The sequence below is a fragment of the Trematomus bernacchii genome, unplaced genomic scaffold (genome assembly GCF_902827165.1).
Source record: "Trematomus bernacchii unplaced genomic scaffold, fTreBer1.1, whole genome shotgun sequence".
NCBI lineage: Eukaryota > Metazoa > Chordata > Actinopteri > Perciformes > Nototheniidae > Trematomus > Trematomus bernacchii.
In genome coordinates this window covers 6,107,232-6,122,509 of record NW_022987821.1, presented here as the reverse complement: position 1 = coordinate 6,122,509, position 15,278 = coordinate 6,107,232, and the positions used below count along the sequence as shown (strand labels likewise).

Below are 15,278 nucleotides of genomic sequence, written 5' to 3'. Positions count from 1 at the left end.
CATTACATTACATGTCACTTGTTAGACGCTTTTATCCAAAGCGACTTTTCCACTGAGCCACAGTCGCCCGTTACTGTGGTTACTTTATTAAAAAGCCAGCTCCTGTGCGGTTTGATTTCTATAATAGAGAAATAAACATTTGTATTTTCCTTAAGTAGACATTTTACAGTAAGAAGAGTTGAACAATTGGCAAGAAATCAGATTAACAACATTGATGTTATTCAATAATTTAGCTGTAAATGCTTGACTCACACACCTGGTACTGCACTATACATGATTATATATTACTACTTAAGTATAAAGTAATTCCAGTTTCACTTGATAAGGTTCATTCATACTACCTGAAAGTCATGCAACAGGTGTTCCATGCTCTTATTTTGAAGGAAACGTTGCCCAATTGTCGCTCCTATTCTTCCTGCGCCATGCTGGCTTCACTCCACTTGTCAAAATGGCGTTGTTCGTAGTAGCAGACTTGAGTTAGTTCTTATTATTCAGTTATTGGGAAACATACGCAGCGTTAGACCCGACAGTATGGCGACCCTGGATCAGAAATCACCCAATGTGCTTCTCCAGAGCCTCTGCTGCAGAATCACGGGGAAAAGCGAAGGTAGATCAGCCACCGTAGCATGCAGGAGCTGTCACGCGAAACCTCATTGACAAAAATAGGCACTTTGCTAATAATCGTTATATTACTGATCAGACATATTTTCCACATAATGTAAAGTGGTTTGCTGAATCTGTACCCCCTACTGGGTAATTCGGCGTGTTAATTTCACCCCAGTCTGTTCAGATTTGTATAATAATCTCAACTTTTAACACTACTGGAGCCTGCTGGAGCTTCTGTGTTTGGGACGGAAAGTGGTAGAAAAAGAATGAAATCTACCTGAAGTTGAAGCTGTCTGGTCTTTTGCACATATGCCGAATTGAAGAGAGCATGATAACCACGTATTAAACGGAATTTAGTGGAAAAAGACACTCTAAAATATGAGATCGACAAAAAAATAGAGTTGCTGTGAGTTTGGTTTTACTTGAGCTGTGGCGCGGTAACGTTAGCTGTCATTCAATGGGCTCGGCCAGATACTGCACATCACACTTAACAGCTTTATGGCACCTCCAGCTGTAAATATAACACTGCAAGCTTTGGTTGGATAAAGCAATTAGTATTTTAATTAATCTATCTATGAGTTTGCTAATCTGTTAGCTCTCATGCTGACCAACACACTGTTACTTGCAAACACTGCTAGCTGCAGGCCGCTGCTGGATGCAGAGATGCATGATGGATCAGAGATAACGGAAAAATAAATCATTATGATGCTTGTTTTTCATTTAACTCAATTGCAGATTTTACTGCATGATCAAATGCAGCAAAGCTTTGCAGCCTGGCAATGCTTTTATTTTATATTTATCCAGAGATTATTAGTGCCCCATTATTCACAATCTTTTTCAATGCCATAACACATTTCTATCAGGTTCCTACTAGTATCTAGCTTTTAAAATCTTATACTGTTTATTCACAACTTTTTAAAGGAACATTTTCAATTAGCCTTAATTGATATGTGAACTGACAGGAGCAAATATAAAGAAAAAAACTCCTTGTCAAAACAAGTGATGGACTTAAGAGTGCTGCCATGACTTTTACTCATTACCTGTTTTTTATTTCTCCAGCTGAAGTTGCCCACCAGTTCCAGTATGCAGTGCGAGTCATTGGCAGTAACTACGCCCCCACTATTGAACGGGATGAGTTCCTGGTGTCAGAGAAGATCAAGAAAGAATGTAAGTTTGGACAAATGTTATCCCTTAATGATCACACATTCATATTATCCTTTACTTTACGATTGTAGCTCGTTACAATACTTTACCTACATTATATTATCCAATTTGTTCTCATCCACAAGCAAAACTATCCCATCTCTGTTGCTGTCCGGTAGTTTTTGATAAGAGAGACCTTTTGCCTTTAATGCTGGAGCCATCCCAGAAAAAGTCAAAAGCTTTATTGCCCCATAACAGCAAATCCAAGTAGTTTTATAGTTCCCAAGGTTGCACTATTAGTGGGAATACATCGATCCATGCTTTGACGCAGAAAATAGCGCAGCACTTACTGTACAAAGTGTTTATTTGGTGGACTTATGGGAACTTTGTTAAAAGTGTTTGTTAGGGTAATGGAGTTGCTATACAATGTGTCTTGTCAAAACAAGAATAGCTGTGCAGCCTGCAACCTCATGTTCCCCAGCAAGTCATTTCCTTACTATAGAGATAGGCTGTGTGTGTAACGTTTTTCCTTTTTAAATAATGATGCTGTTGCAGTGCTGAAGCAGAGGAGAGAAGCTGACGCTGCTCTGTTCTCAGAGCTGCATAGAAAACTTCAGACGCAGGTGTGTACTACTGCAGGAAACCCTCTGAACTGTAACAGGACATCGCTCACATACGTCATATTATTATCATTAATAATAGATTGTAATGAGGTTTTGTTTCTGTTTCTGTTGACAGAGTGTTTTGAAGCATCGCTGGTCTGTTCTCTACTTGCTGCTCAGCCTCTCTGAAGACCCCCGCAAACCGTCCGGCAGGGTGAGACGCACACACACACACTTCCTTCCTTATTAAAACCACAAAATAAGTGTGTGATACTGTCTTGATGCCCTTACCTCCTCCTCACCTCATGTCCCTGTCCTTCCCAGGTTGGAAACTATGGAGCACTCTTCGCCCAGGCGCTCCCCAGAGACGCCCACTCCACCCCGTTTTACTGCACCCGGCCTCAGAGCCTGGCCCTGGGCTACGGAGAGAGGAGCGCCGGGCTGTCGGCCAGCGTGGGGACCAGCGGCATCTCCAGTCTGGGAGTGTACACACTGAACGGGCCCACAGCCACGCCACAGTCACTGCTGTCTGGGTGAGCATCTTCACATGAGTTTCTGCAAAGACAAACCTGTTGAAGACACAAGCTAACGTTATCCCTGGATTCTTTGCAGTTATTAATACTCAGATTAAGCATTAATAGAGATGACAACCTTCTTAACATCTTCATAACTGAGTTGTTAGCTGTGTTCACCTGAAAGGCTCTGGGGAAAGAAGAGTGTTATTTATCCATCGGATGCTGTAGAAACACTCTGAAAGCATCAATTAGCACCATCAAATAAACGTGCCTGTTATAAATCTGTTTAATGAGACATCAGAAGGCCATTTAGGTCCATGTATCCGTATTAATAATGCAGGAGTCCTTCTGTTACAAATGACCATTGACCTTTTTTAGACATGAAAGCAGAGATCCTCACTCTAAACATAAAAAAGGTCCCAAGGCATTGAATTTTTATTTTACACCCTGCTTAAAAATACACAGTAATTGTGCTTTAATTATACAAATAATTGCTTTCTCCTTGTTTGAGTTTATTTGCTGTTCTGAGTGCATCGTCCAGCAAAAGACCTCTTAATGCAGACTATGGTGATTGTAGTGTTGTGTACTAAAAACCTGTTTCAGCTAGATCTATTGATGTTTAATGGGAGCAGCATATGAAGCTCAACTCAGAACACAATGTCATACAGATGTTTTTAAAGTGTGCTCAGTAAATGGAAGTGAAAAATATTATTGATATTAGTTATCAAAGGACACAGTAGTTCTGTGGAATTTAACAGTTTTCTTCCACTTACCCAGAATTAGAAACAAATACATGCCTTAAGAAAGACATTCCTATTTATTTGGTTAAGTCCGAATGTGAAACAGCAATATAAGGCTGTGTGCAATTGGATCAAACAACATAATAATGATCCCACGGACAACCACGGAACTAAACTCAGCAAATGGGGGCACCTTTTTACCAATATTTGTCTGTGGGGAGGCGTGTGGCGCAGTGGATAGAGCCTTGGTGTTGGGATCAGGGGGTCACAGGTTCAAACCCCACTGCAGTCAGCATGTCGTTGTGTCCCTGGGCAAGACACTTCACCCCAAATTGCTCCTGTGGGGATTGTCCACAGTACTGAATGTATGTACTGTAAGTCGCTTTGGATAAAAGCGTCTAACATGTAATGTAATGTAATGTAGGCCGATCAGAAAATCCTGGATCTACATTATAACAAAATGTGATTCAGACCCTGGGAGTAACAGTAAATCTGTGTGTGTGTGTTACAGTCAGCCCCCTCAGTCTGCAGCCGCTCAGCCTCTGGGTGCCCGGCTGGCCTGGGCTCTTCCTGTCAGCGGTTCCTCTTCCTCTGCGTTGGCCCCTCTCGCCACTCGACCGCTCCTCGGACCTCCAGTTCCCTCCTCCAGAGTGGTCCGACCTCGCAAAGACGGTAAGAGACATTTTCATAGAGAACAGAACATCATTAATAGTTTATTTGTCATGACATAAACTCAATTCTCTGCCCTTGTTGTCCTCAGGCGAGGTGAGCGAGGCGGCGCTGGTGCGGGACATCCTGTACGTCTTCCAGGGAATCGACGGCAAGTTCATCAAAATGAGCGCCCAGGATAACTGCTACAAGATAGACAGCAAGGTACGTGAACCCGCATGGAGCAGTGTCAAGCTTTTAATGGACTAATCAGTTCAGCCGGCTGCACACATTACCCAGAGTGCAGCTCAGGACATCATCATCCCAGATCTACCGTGCACTGTAGACCCCATGCTGGGTTGTGTAATGAAAAACACTGAATATGATCATTTAAATCTATTAGGGAGAATTTGTTTCCATTTTGGACATTTTTGGTAATTGTATCATGAGTACATGATATTGAAACTGTTGTTGTTGATCGGACTTCAAAAGAATAATTCAACAGATCAATATAAAGCTCTTTGGCTCCGAGGCTACATCGACCTCTCCTTTTTTCTGTTCTGTCAATTTCTTTTATTCCCCTCTCATCCTCCTCTCTCGCTATCGATGGGAGGCCTCAGATGTAACCTGTCCCGATCCTCTCAGTGGTGCTAAACTTAGACCTGTGGTCAATCTGCTGTCACTGTCTGATGGAGAAGGAGACACTGAGAGCAGGAATAAAACAGTCAAGGGTGGAGATATTTTGAAGTCTTCCATAGCCACTCACTTTCCCCTCTGTAAAGCTCAATGGATAAGAGGTTTTGTTAAACAGATAAAATGTTAATTTTCCTCATGCGGATTCAAAAATCTGTTAAAGCAGGATTGTAGATTACAGGAATCCGTATGAGGGAAATCTGTCAGAGGTTTTAAAATCAATTTAGGAACGGATGATGCTTGTTTATTTACATTTATGTCCGTCTATCTAGTTAACACCATCAGCATTAAGTGTGTGTGTTGCTTCTGAAATATAAAGATTCTGTAAAGCTGCAAGAAGGGACACAAAATACTTTTTTTGCAAACAAATTAAACACATTAAATGTAGGTTTATCACAAGATGATTAAACAAACCAATAGTGTAGTGCGATGTGCATGCATGTGTTGTAATGTGTGCTGCTCCTCACCAGGTGGTGCTGTGTAAATCCCTGAGGGACACCTGCAGCCGGCTGTCTGAGCTCGGCTGGCTCCACAACAAAGTCAGGAAGTACACCGACGCCAGGAGCCTGGACCGGGCCTTCGGACTGGTCGGACAGGTGCGCACGGTTCCCCAGATAACAACACCTGTTAGGTCACATCCTCCACGTATTTTAATCACTTCGTCTTCCTCTCATAGAGCTTCTGTGCCGCGCTGCACCAGGAGCTGAAGGAGTACTACAGGCTGCTGTCTGTCCTCCACTCCCAGGTACACACATCTGACACAGGAAGTTCATGTGAGTGAAAATAAACTAGATTAGAGCTTTAATTGTGTGTGTGTGTGTGTGTGTGTTGTAGCTGCAGGTGGAGGATGAGCACGGTGTGCTGGTGTGCACAGAGAGCAGTCTGACTCTCAGGAGGCTCCTGGTTTGGATGTACGACCCTAAAATCCGACTCAAAACACTGGCGGCACTCGTCGACTTCTGCCAAGGTGTGTGTGTGTTTTGAGATTTTGTTAATGCATTGTTGGATCTCAGTATTGATTTTTGACGTCTCTGACAAAGGCAACCAGGCTTGACCTCAGCCTCTCAGCGACTTAGTTTGTTCCTGAAGCCTCTACTCTGTGTGTTCAGGTCGGAAAGGAGGCGAGCTGGCGTCAGCAGTTCACTCTTACGGGAAGACGGGCGACCCACAGATGAGAGCACTGGTCCAACACATCCTCAGCCTCGTGTCCAACCCCATCCTCAACTTCCTGTATCGCTGGATCTACGACGGAGAGCTGGAAGACACCTACCACGAGGTACACACACTTCTCTGTTGATTTTTACTGGTCATTTCTGGAACATTGGTTCTGACGTTTCACCCCCAAGAGAAGGAACATTGCTGAGGAGGGAGGGAGGGGAGTAAAGAGAGGACAGCTTCTTCAATGAGGAGTGATGAGAGGAGTGTAATGGAGAGCCTGGTGATGGATGCTCCTGCTTTACTTCCTCCCTGCCCCTTTCTCTGCGGCTGTTTCCCTCTCACACACTTTATTTATGTGTCCATTAGTCGGTGTGTGTTTAAGAACACCCAGACAAAGTTATAGCGCCTTTCAGGAGGGAAATTACCCTGTAGATCAAACACTAGGGCTGTCCCGAATACCATTTTTCGGGCTCCGGATATTCGGTAATAATCAGCAGCGAATATTCGGATATTCGGCACGCGCTTCAAGGCATTCATTTTGTTATTCTACAGTATTGTTGTTTTATAGTTATTTGTTAATGTAAATAACCCAATGTATGTTCTTTGAAATTGAAAAGGATATTGTGTTTGTTACTTTCGTTGCAGTTGTATAATGTCTTAAGTGTAATTTGGCTTGGCTTCCTATTTTCTATGGACATGCTTTTATTTTGAAGGAGAGTTAGCGCTGTTGACAGGAAGTTGTTGTTGCTATGGAAACAACGTGACGGAGATTAACGGAGAAAAAGTCATATCTACATATAAAGACGGAGAAAGTAAAGGATAAAGTTTAAGTGTTAGCCACCCCCCCGAAGAGGCACAAGCTGTTACGTTGATATTGGAGATTTCAATCAATTCAATTTGGCAGCCGCAGTGCAGCGAAATTAAAAACCGAATAGTGGGCCAACGACCGAATATTCGGATATTCGGGTACAGCCCTATCACACACACACACACACACGGTTTGTTAAAACATGCAATAAACAGTACTTGGAGTACATGTGAGCTTTTAAGGTCCATCAAATCCCTGCAGTGCTAGTGAATGTGATTATTTCCTAAAAGATATCCAAGCACATTATAAATGAATTTGAACATGATGTTGTAGCATTGAACAGGACATGGCGACACACACGTTTTACCTTACAGTAAAAATATCTACTACAATTATTGCTTCTGCGATCCATATTACAGCTACTTGACAATAATCGGTATTAAAGAGAAATTCTTCGTCGGCTCTTATTCCAGCTAATAGCTTAAGGAAAGTGCTCTGAGAGATGGATTCATGGCAAAGACAGTGGAGTCAGCCCACATAGAGTACGCAGACTTAAGCTATCATAGTACCCTCTGAAGTAAATGGGCGATCTAAGTGAATGTGACAAAGGATGAAAACCACACCATGGAGCTACTTTACTCTCTTCTGAAATACTGATTCTATTTGACGTCTTCCCATGACAGCGTTCTTCAGTCAATGTATTTATTTGTTCTCTTTTTTTGTAGTTCTTTGTAGCATCAGACCCCAACGTGAAGACAGACCGTCTGTGGCACGACAAGTACTCCCTCAGGAAGTCCATGATCCCCACGTTCATCACCATGGAACAGGCCAGCAAGGTATACACAACCAACACACTATCACACATCTCTTACTGAGTCATTTCCAAATAGCAAAGCCTTAACGCTTCCCCACGTAACACTAACTAGATTAACTCCAAAATCTCCTCCCGTGAGAGTAGTGGAAATGAAAAGGTGCACATTTTTTACATTTGGACTCAAACTGTTGCGTGCTAATTAGTCAAACATCAATAAACCACATGTTTGGATCCTTTACCAGACTTATTGCTACACACATCCAGGTAAGACGGTTTACTTGAGGCATGTTAACTTATTCTCTTTTCCCTCTAGGTCCTGCTAATTGGTAAATCCATCAACTTCCTGCATCAGGTCTGCCAAGACCGAACGCCGCTCGGCAAAATCACGCCGGCGTCGAACTCTGCAGACACACCCAGAGATAGTAAGAGTCTCTCTCTCATGTCCTCTCACACTTTCCGGTAAACAATTTCAGAGCATGTCTTTCTCTGTTACTGTTTCTGCGCACGTTTATTGCAACATCACTGACCAATAAGAAGCCTCTCCTTTCTTCCCTCATCGTATTGATATGGTTGTATTGACGTAGGCGAGTGGACGGGCTGTAATCGATGCTCTTACCGCTCGCTGGCCTTGTCCTCCTCTCCATTGACTATATAGAGGGAAAAAGGTATACTTAGCTATTGATCCAGTCTGCAGGACTTCTTCTGACCTGTTTGATCTAAAGCTCTTACTGTATGTGATGAAGGACATCAGGTTCTCCTCTGCATCACCGTCCAGCAGCAGCAGACCAGGAAACCAGACTGCAGGAATTAGACACATATTACTAACTGGGAGAAAAGAAAAAGTTGTTATTGGTCTTGCGAAATATGTTTGATTAACTGGCAGCACTAAAGTGACCTAATAATCAGTCTGTCCCTAACACAATAAGGATATAAGATAAGATGGAAATTGTTACAAAAATACAATAAACACAGCAGCATAATAATAATAAAACTGTACACTAGCAGTGCAGTAAAAATTCAATTCAATTCAATATCACGTTAATTAATTACTTCGTCATCTCTGTCTCCTCGTAGCTGCGGAGCTGCTGTCAGACCTTGAAGGGGCGTTTCAGGAGAAGATCGACGCCGCCTATTTCGACACCAGCAAATACCTGCTGGACGTTCTGAACCGCAACTACCTGCTGCTGGAGCACCTGCAGGCCATGAGGAGATACCTGCTGCTGGGCCAGGGAGACTTCATCAGACACCTGATGGACCTGCTCAAGTGAGGAACACACACTTTGAATCTCAGCATTTTATTTATTAGACAAAATATGTATCCTAATTATTTTAAATCCTAGACCGGAGTTAGTGCGTCCCGCCACCACTTTGTACCAACACAACCTGACGGGGATCTTAGAGACGGCCGTCAGAGCCACCAACGCTCAGTATGACAACGCAGAGATCCTCAAGAGGCTGGATGTACGCCTGCTGGAGGTAATGTGTGTGTGAGAGAGTGTGTGTGTGTGTGTGTGTTGCAGGTCTGACCTAAGCATCCCCTGTTCTTTTGACAAATGTCTTTTTGTTACCTCTAGGTGTCTCCAGGTGATACCGGCTGGGATGTTTTCAGTCTTGACTACCACGTTGATGGACCCATTGCTACGGTATGACAAAACTCACACATTCAATCCCCTGATCTCTATGTATTACTGCTGTTATCACATATTCGAATATATAAATGTACGTGTGTGTGTGTGTGTGTTTCAGGTGTTTACAAGGGAGTGTATGGGCCACTACCTCCGTGTGTTTAATTTCCTGTGGAGGGCAAAGAGGATGGAGTACACACTGACGGACATCTGGAAGGGACAGATGTGTAACGCCAAGCTGCTCAAAACCATGCCAGGTACTAAAATAACATTTTTTTTCTTAAGCACATGTTATTTTGATATTGATGTGCTTGTTTGGTTCCTTCCCTTGTGCTTTTCACCCTGCAGAGTTGTCCGGTGTGCTGCATCAGTGCCACATCCTGGCCTCCGAGATGGTCCACTTCATCCACCAAATGCAGTACTACATCACCTTTGAGGTCAGACCATTAGCAGCGCCGTTACGATCACAGGCTGTAAAACACCAGTAAAAAAAAGAAGTAATTACAGCAGGAGAGATATCTGCTGCGTCTGTTGAATGCGGCGGGACTCAGGATCAAATGTAGCCTCCAGGTTAGGCTTCTTCAAACCCAGAAGAACTTGAAAGTCAGATTTTAAAGAGGATGTTTGATGTGTCTGCAGATTTTAAAGCTGGCTGATTTAAGTGTAGGTTTATCTACTCAGACATCAGATAGAATAAATATAAGAATACTATTTGAACTGGATAGCAAGGCGCCGAGATCACTGATTGAATTATGTCTTGATTTTTTAATACAAGGTGCTGGAGTGCTCCTGGGACGAGCTGTGGAACAGAGTGCAGCAGGCGCAGGATCTCGACCACATCATCGCCGCCCACGACCTGTTCCTCGACAGCGTCATCTCAAGATGCCTGCTAGACAACAGCAGCAGGGTAACACACACACACACACACACACACACACACACACACACACACACACACACACACACACACACACACACACACACACACACACACACACACACACACACACACACACACACACACACACACACACACACACACACACACACACACACACACACACACACACACACACACACACACACACACACACACATACACATACACATACACATACACACACAAGGTGTAATCATTCTGCCTCCTCTTTTTTCCACACACCTCCTTTAACTCTGTTTCGGTGTGTCCTTGCAGAATCTTCTGAACCAGCTGAGGGCCATATTCGACCAGATCATCGAGTTTCAGAGCGCCCAGGACTCGCTGTACCGCTCGGCTCTGGAGGAACTCACCCTGCGGCTGCAGTTTGGGGAGAAGAAGCAGCAGAAAGAGACCGAGGTAAGAGGCTACAGATGAGTTTGACACAGGGAGAAAAAGGGAAGGGTGATGGTTGTATAATGGCTTCTAAATGAGTGATACTGTCCTGATTCAGGGTCAGTGGGGAGTGACGGCTGAACAGGAAGCGGAGGAGAAGAAGAGGATTCAGGAGTTCCAGGAAACCATACCAAAGATGCGCTCCCAGCTCCGCATCCTCACACACTTCTACCAGGTACCAGCCTCAGTGACTTCTAGGAGCATTTAGAGCATCATTATTATCATCAGAGCCTTTGCTGTTGCAGCTCCAAAAGTATGGAACGAATTGCCCCTCCAGGTTAGACTTGCTCCAACTCTGCCTGTTTTAAAATCTGGTTTAAAAACCCATTTATTTTCCCTGGCATTTACAGACCAGGTGACACTTGTGCTGTTACATTTGGGTTTTTATCTTACTAGTGTTTTGTATTGTTTTTACGTCATGTAGGTGAGTTATCAGTCTGTGGCTTCTGATCTGGTTTCATTGTCTCGTGTTTTACATTTGTTTCATGTCCCGTCTGTTTTTTATGTATTTATGCTATGTTTTTATACAGGTGTTGATGTACAGCACTTTTGGTAAATGTGCTATAGAAATAAAGTGGATTGGAATGGATTATCTCATTTTAATATATATTATTGTATCCACTCCTTTCCCCTCTCCAGAACATCGTGCAGCAGTTCCTGGTGTTGCTGATGACCAGCACGGATGAGAGTCTGCGTTTCCTCAGCTTCAGACTGGACTTCAATGAGCACTACAAGTAAGGAAACTAAAACAAAATCTCCTTTAAGGACACAGAAATAATCCTAAAGAGCTGTTTATATAATCTAACAGATCTCTGTGTATTATAGGGTTTATTCAGGAGAGATTATATTGTGTTATGATCCCTTTATATACTCAAAATGTTTTTTTATGTCACCTACAGGGCCAGGGAGCCGAGGCTGCGAGCATCACTGGGAACCAACAGGGGGCGACGGCAGTCAAATATCTGACGTGAAGACATGACAATAACAAGCGAGGCTCCCACTGATTGGAGTATGACATCACAGCGAGGGGCCGCACAGCAGACTTAAGTTTCGAGATGATGTCATGCCTTGGAGGAGGAGTGAACAAGCAGGTCGCCAAGTGATGACATCACAGCAGACAGCTCCAGTGAAGTCAGCTGTGTGGGACCCCAGTAAATCAAACTTTGACTTTCAAAATATGCGCCGTAAAACAGACTGAAATCCAGCAGGACATGGGGTCAGACTGAACTCACACAGGCATGCCTTAATATGAACGAGGAAAAAAAACTATTTTCTCAGCGTTGGTTGCCAAAACTAGTCCCATCACACGTAATGTATGTACATAGAGTTTATGCAAACATGTAAATGTGTGTGTATATTTGCATCTCGACACCGTCACCTGTGGCTTCGCATCTTCTCACTAGGGTTCAACCGATATGGGTGTGATGTTGACATTTTTGCAGTTTTGTATTTGTAGCAGATATTACAATTATTAAAGTAGAGCATTTTTTTTGTACAATTTCACCTTAAAATGCTGTGTTTCTGCTGCAGATTGGCTGGAAACACTGACACTGTGCAGTCTTCAGAATATTGAATATCGGTCTAACCCTAGTTCTCCAATCTCGCCTCCTTACAATTCAGGGTTTTTGAGTGTGTTCGGTCAGCTGATCACAATCACACAGAGGATTTTGTACTTCACACTCTGGCTCATTCAGACCCCTTGGTTTCAGACTTTGTTTACACCTTATCTGACATTAGTTGTTGATTTCAATAGAAGCGTTACTGTTTGACATTACATGTGTGAGGCGTAGGAAACAAAAGCCTCTTATGAGTTCAGATTTAAGTTTGGTTTCCCTGCTTTGTTTACAGTTTGTGCTTTTATGTCTGTATGAGAGATGAAGCAACAACCACAACAACCTCGCTCTACTCATTTCATAGACAGGAACTACACATGTTCAGATGTTTCTTTAAGAGAAATGTTATTTTTAATTTATTTAACAATGAATGGTTTTAAATGTTAAATTGGGCAGTTTATTTTCTGAAGTCCGACATTATAAAGAAGGATGTGTGGTTTGTAGTGTTAATAAATAAGGTTTGCTCTGTGCATATTGAGAAGAAGCTGCTGATGGGTGCACTCGGTTCAGTATGGTAGCAACGTTGCGGTTTATCACCTCCCCACTTTATAATAATTAATAACTATCTGCTGGTATCAAAAGTCGAATGCTTTTTGCTTTAAAAAAGGGCCAACATATTTGTTTGGATTGAAAAGTCAACAGCATTTTAATCACTAAAGTATTACAATCATTTTCATGTGAACAGCATCGATCTCACCTTATATGAGCTCTGATCCGAGGTCAGCAAGGACATGCTTCTAAAAGCAAACAAGGAAATCTAAAAGACGTCAAACATGCATTTTTAGAGGATACAGTTAATGTCGTTTTATAGGCTTAAAATACACTTAACTTCAAACCTTAAATTATTAGGTTTTCACTCCAACTTTAATTTCAGTCACAAAGTGTTTCCTGGGAAGATATTTACTCCTGCAAAGCAATCTTTATTTCATGTTGTCTCTAAGTTTGACTGCCAATGAAACAAACTGGTGCTGCACATGTTCACCGCTCTCTGACAATTCATTCTTCATTGTGTGAAAAATATGAATTGGGTCAGCGCTCCTGTCCTGTGTGTCTCCGTCTGTCTTCTACATCCTTATAGCACATACTGTATAGAATATAGGGAATCAAACCATCCCGCTTCTTCTTTAATAAAATGTTTTTTATTACTGTGTGTTCTGGTGTGATGCTGTGCTAATCTGGCTCTTTAGCTGGAGTTTACTGCCATCTAGAGGCAGGACATCAAAGATTAAGTTTCCAGATTATAGGATTATTCAATTGTTTTGATTGACATGATTATCATTGTTTAGGTAACACAATATAACCTGCACCAAGTGTGTTCTACTCTTGGTCTTCCTCCTCTCTTCAGAGCTGTAAATGATCCTTTAAAAGTCAAATAACTTCCATTTATTCACTTTTAATTGAATAGTTTTAAAGTAATTTAAAGGGAAACTCCTGAAACGTTGTATTACAAGTTGAAGGTCAATACTACATTTCCCATAATGCAACTCAATAACTTACATTTGTTGTAGGGTTTGTTTTTTGATGGACGAAACGCAATTAAAAGTAATTGCATTAAAGTTAGATAGAAGCTCATTTGCATCTGTAGTCTCCGGGCGTTCAGATAGGAAACAAACAACAAATACACTTCATAAAACAACAAATTAGCTGTTTCTGTTGACTGATTGGATTGTGTCTAGAGACAATATACAAACTACCTTTAGGGCATATTTAGAAGTTATTGGAAGGGACACTTGAGTTTGTGAAAGTTTTTTTATTTGGCTCGCCCTGCTTTGTAAACAAGTCGCATCTCTATGCATTTTATTCTTGACTTTTGAAAAAATCTTATCTCAAAGCTCCACTTACTGTCGTTTTGAGGCTTTCAAACACATCTTGAAGTTTGCTACCGCCAATGGAGCATGCTCTGTCATGACCTTAGTGAGAGTTAAAGTAATGACAGTTAATAATCTTTATAATGTACAGTGAAGTGTGTTCTGTTGTTAGACATTAACCCTCCTGTTGTCTTCGGGTCAAATCTGACCGATTTACTACTTTCATCAATCATAACTTTTTTGTTTTACATTCGATTGCATTAAGGCTTTATGATATCCTTCACAGTAGACATTTGAACATATACAATGGCTGATCACCACTTTCATTGAATTTTGGATGATTTAGTCAACTTTGTAACACACATGGTGTTCCCGGGCAAAAATGACCACCATAAAGAAAAGGAATTAGTAACCATCCGGATCAGATCAAACACACACACACACACACACACACACACACACACACACACACACACACACACACACACACACACACACACACACACACACACACACACACACACACACACACACACACACACACACACACAGCACAATTTGACACATGTCCCGCTCTTATCTGCCCATCCCCCCACATGGATCACACCTGGCACACGCAATACATGTTCAGTGTCTGTTCTTTGTATATTTACTGCAGTTTTTCATGTATACCAGTAGTCTGATACAATATTTACAGTTTGAAAGGGTGATGAAATGTGGTGATGATTAATGGTGTTAATGTAATAGCAGTTAAAACAGGACCGGTCAAATTTGACCGCGAACACCAAAGTAAGGGGGGAAAACGAAGACAATAGGAGGGTTAATACAGTGGGTGTTAGAATTAACTATGTACACTAGAGGGAGTAACAGCTTTTATTTTTTACCCCCCATTCACACACACTTAATCATCCTGGCTCTCCATCCTTTCGTGTGGAGATGCTGCAATCAAAAAGCTGTTTATTACACAATATTCTACCATTTCTCTGTCTTATATACTCACATTAGGTTGTTCTGTGCAGCCTGTGTAATTCAGACGGTGTCCTGCATGAAAGGGAGGCTCTGGTTGACTTCCTGATGATGTTGGAGGGAGATGTTCACAGTGCAGAGGCAGGAGGTGTGAAAGTCCTGTCACA

At 42.2% G+C, this 15,278-nt stretch overlaps 1 protein-coding gene across 1 annotated transcript; it reads left to right on the top strand.

Moving 5' to 3' along the window:
- Positions 1-435: 435 nt before the first annotated feature.
- On the top strand, positions 436-13,482 carry tubgcp3 (tubulin, gamma complex associated protein 3). Its single transcript, XM_034151078.1, has 23 exons — positions 436-607; positions 1,666-1,773; positions 2,305-2,372; positions 2,488-2,565; positions 2,676-2,884; positions 4,118-4,278; positions 4,367-4,479; positions 5,418-5,543; positions 5,624-5,692; positions 5,782-5,914; positions 6,057-6,223; positions 7,639-7,749; positions 8,041-8,149; positions 8,802-8,991; positions 9,068-9,203; positions 9,302-9,370; positions 9,474-9,609; positions 9,701-9,789; positions 10,128-10,259; positions 10,548-10,688; positions 10,783-10,899; positions 11,364-11,458; positions 11,624-13,482. Exons 1-23 carry the CDS (start codon positions 532-534, stop codon positions 11,688-11,690), a joined length of 2,700 nt encoding a protein of 899 aa, XP_034006969.1. The 5' UTR covers positions 436-531; the 3' UTR covers positions 11,691-13,482.
- Positions 13,483-15,278: the final 1,796 nt, after the last annotated feature.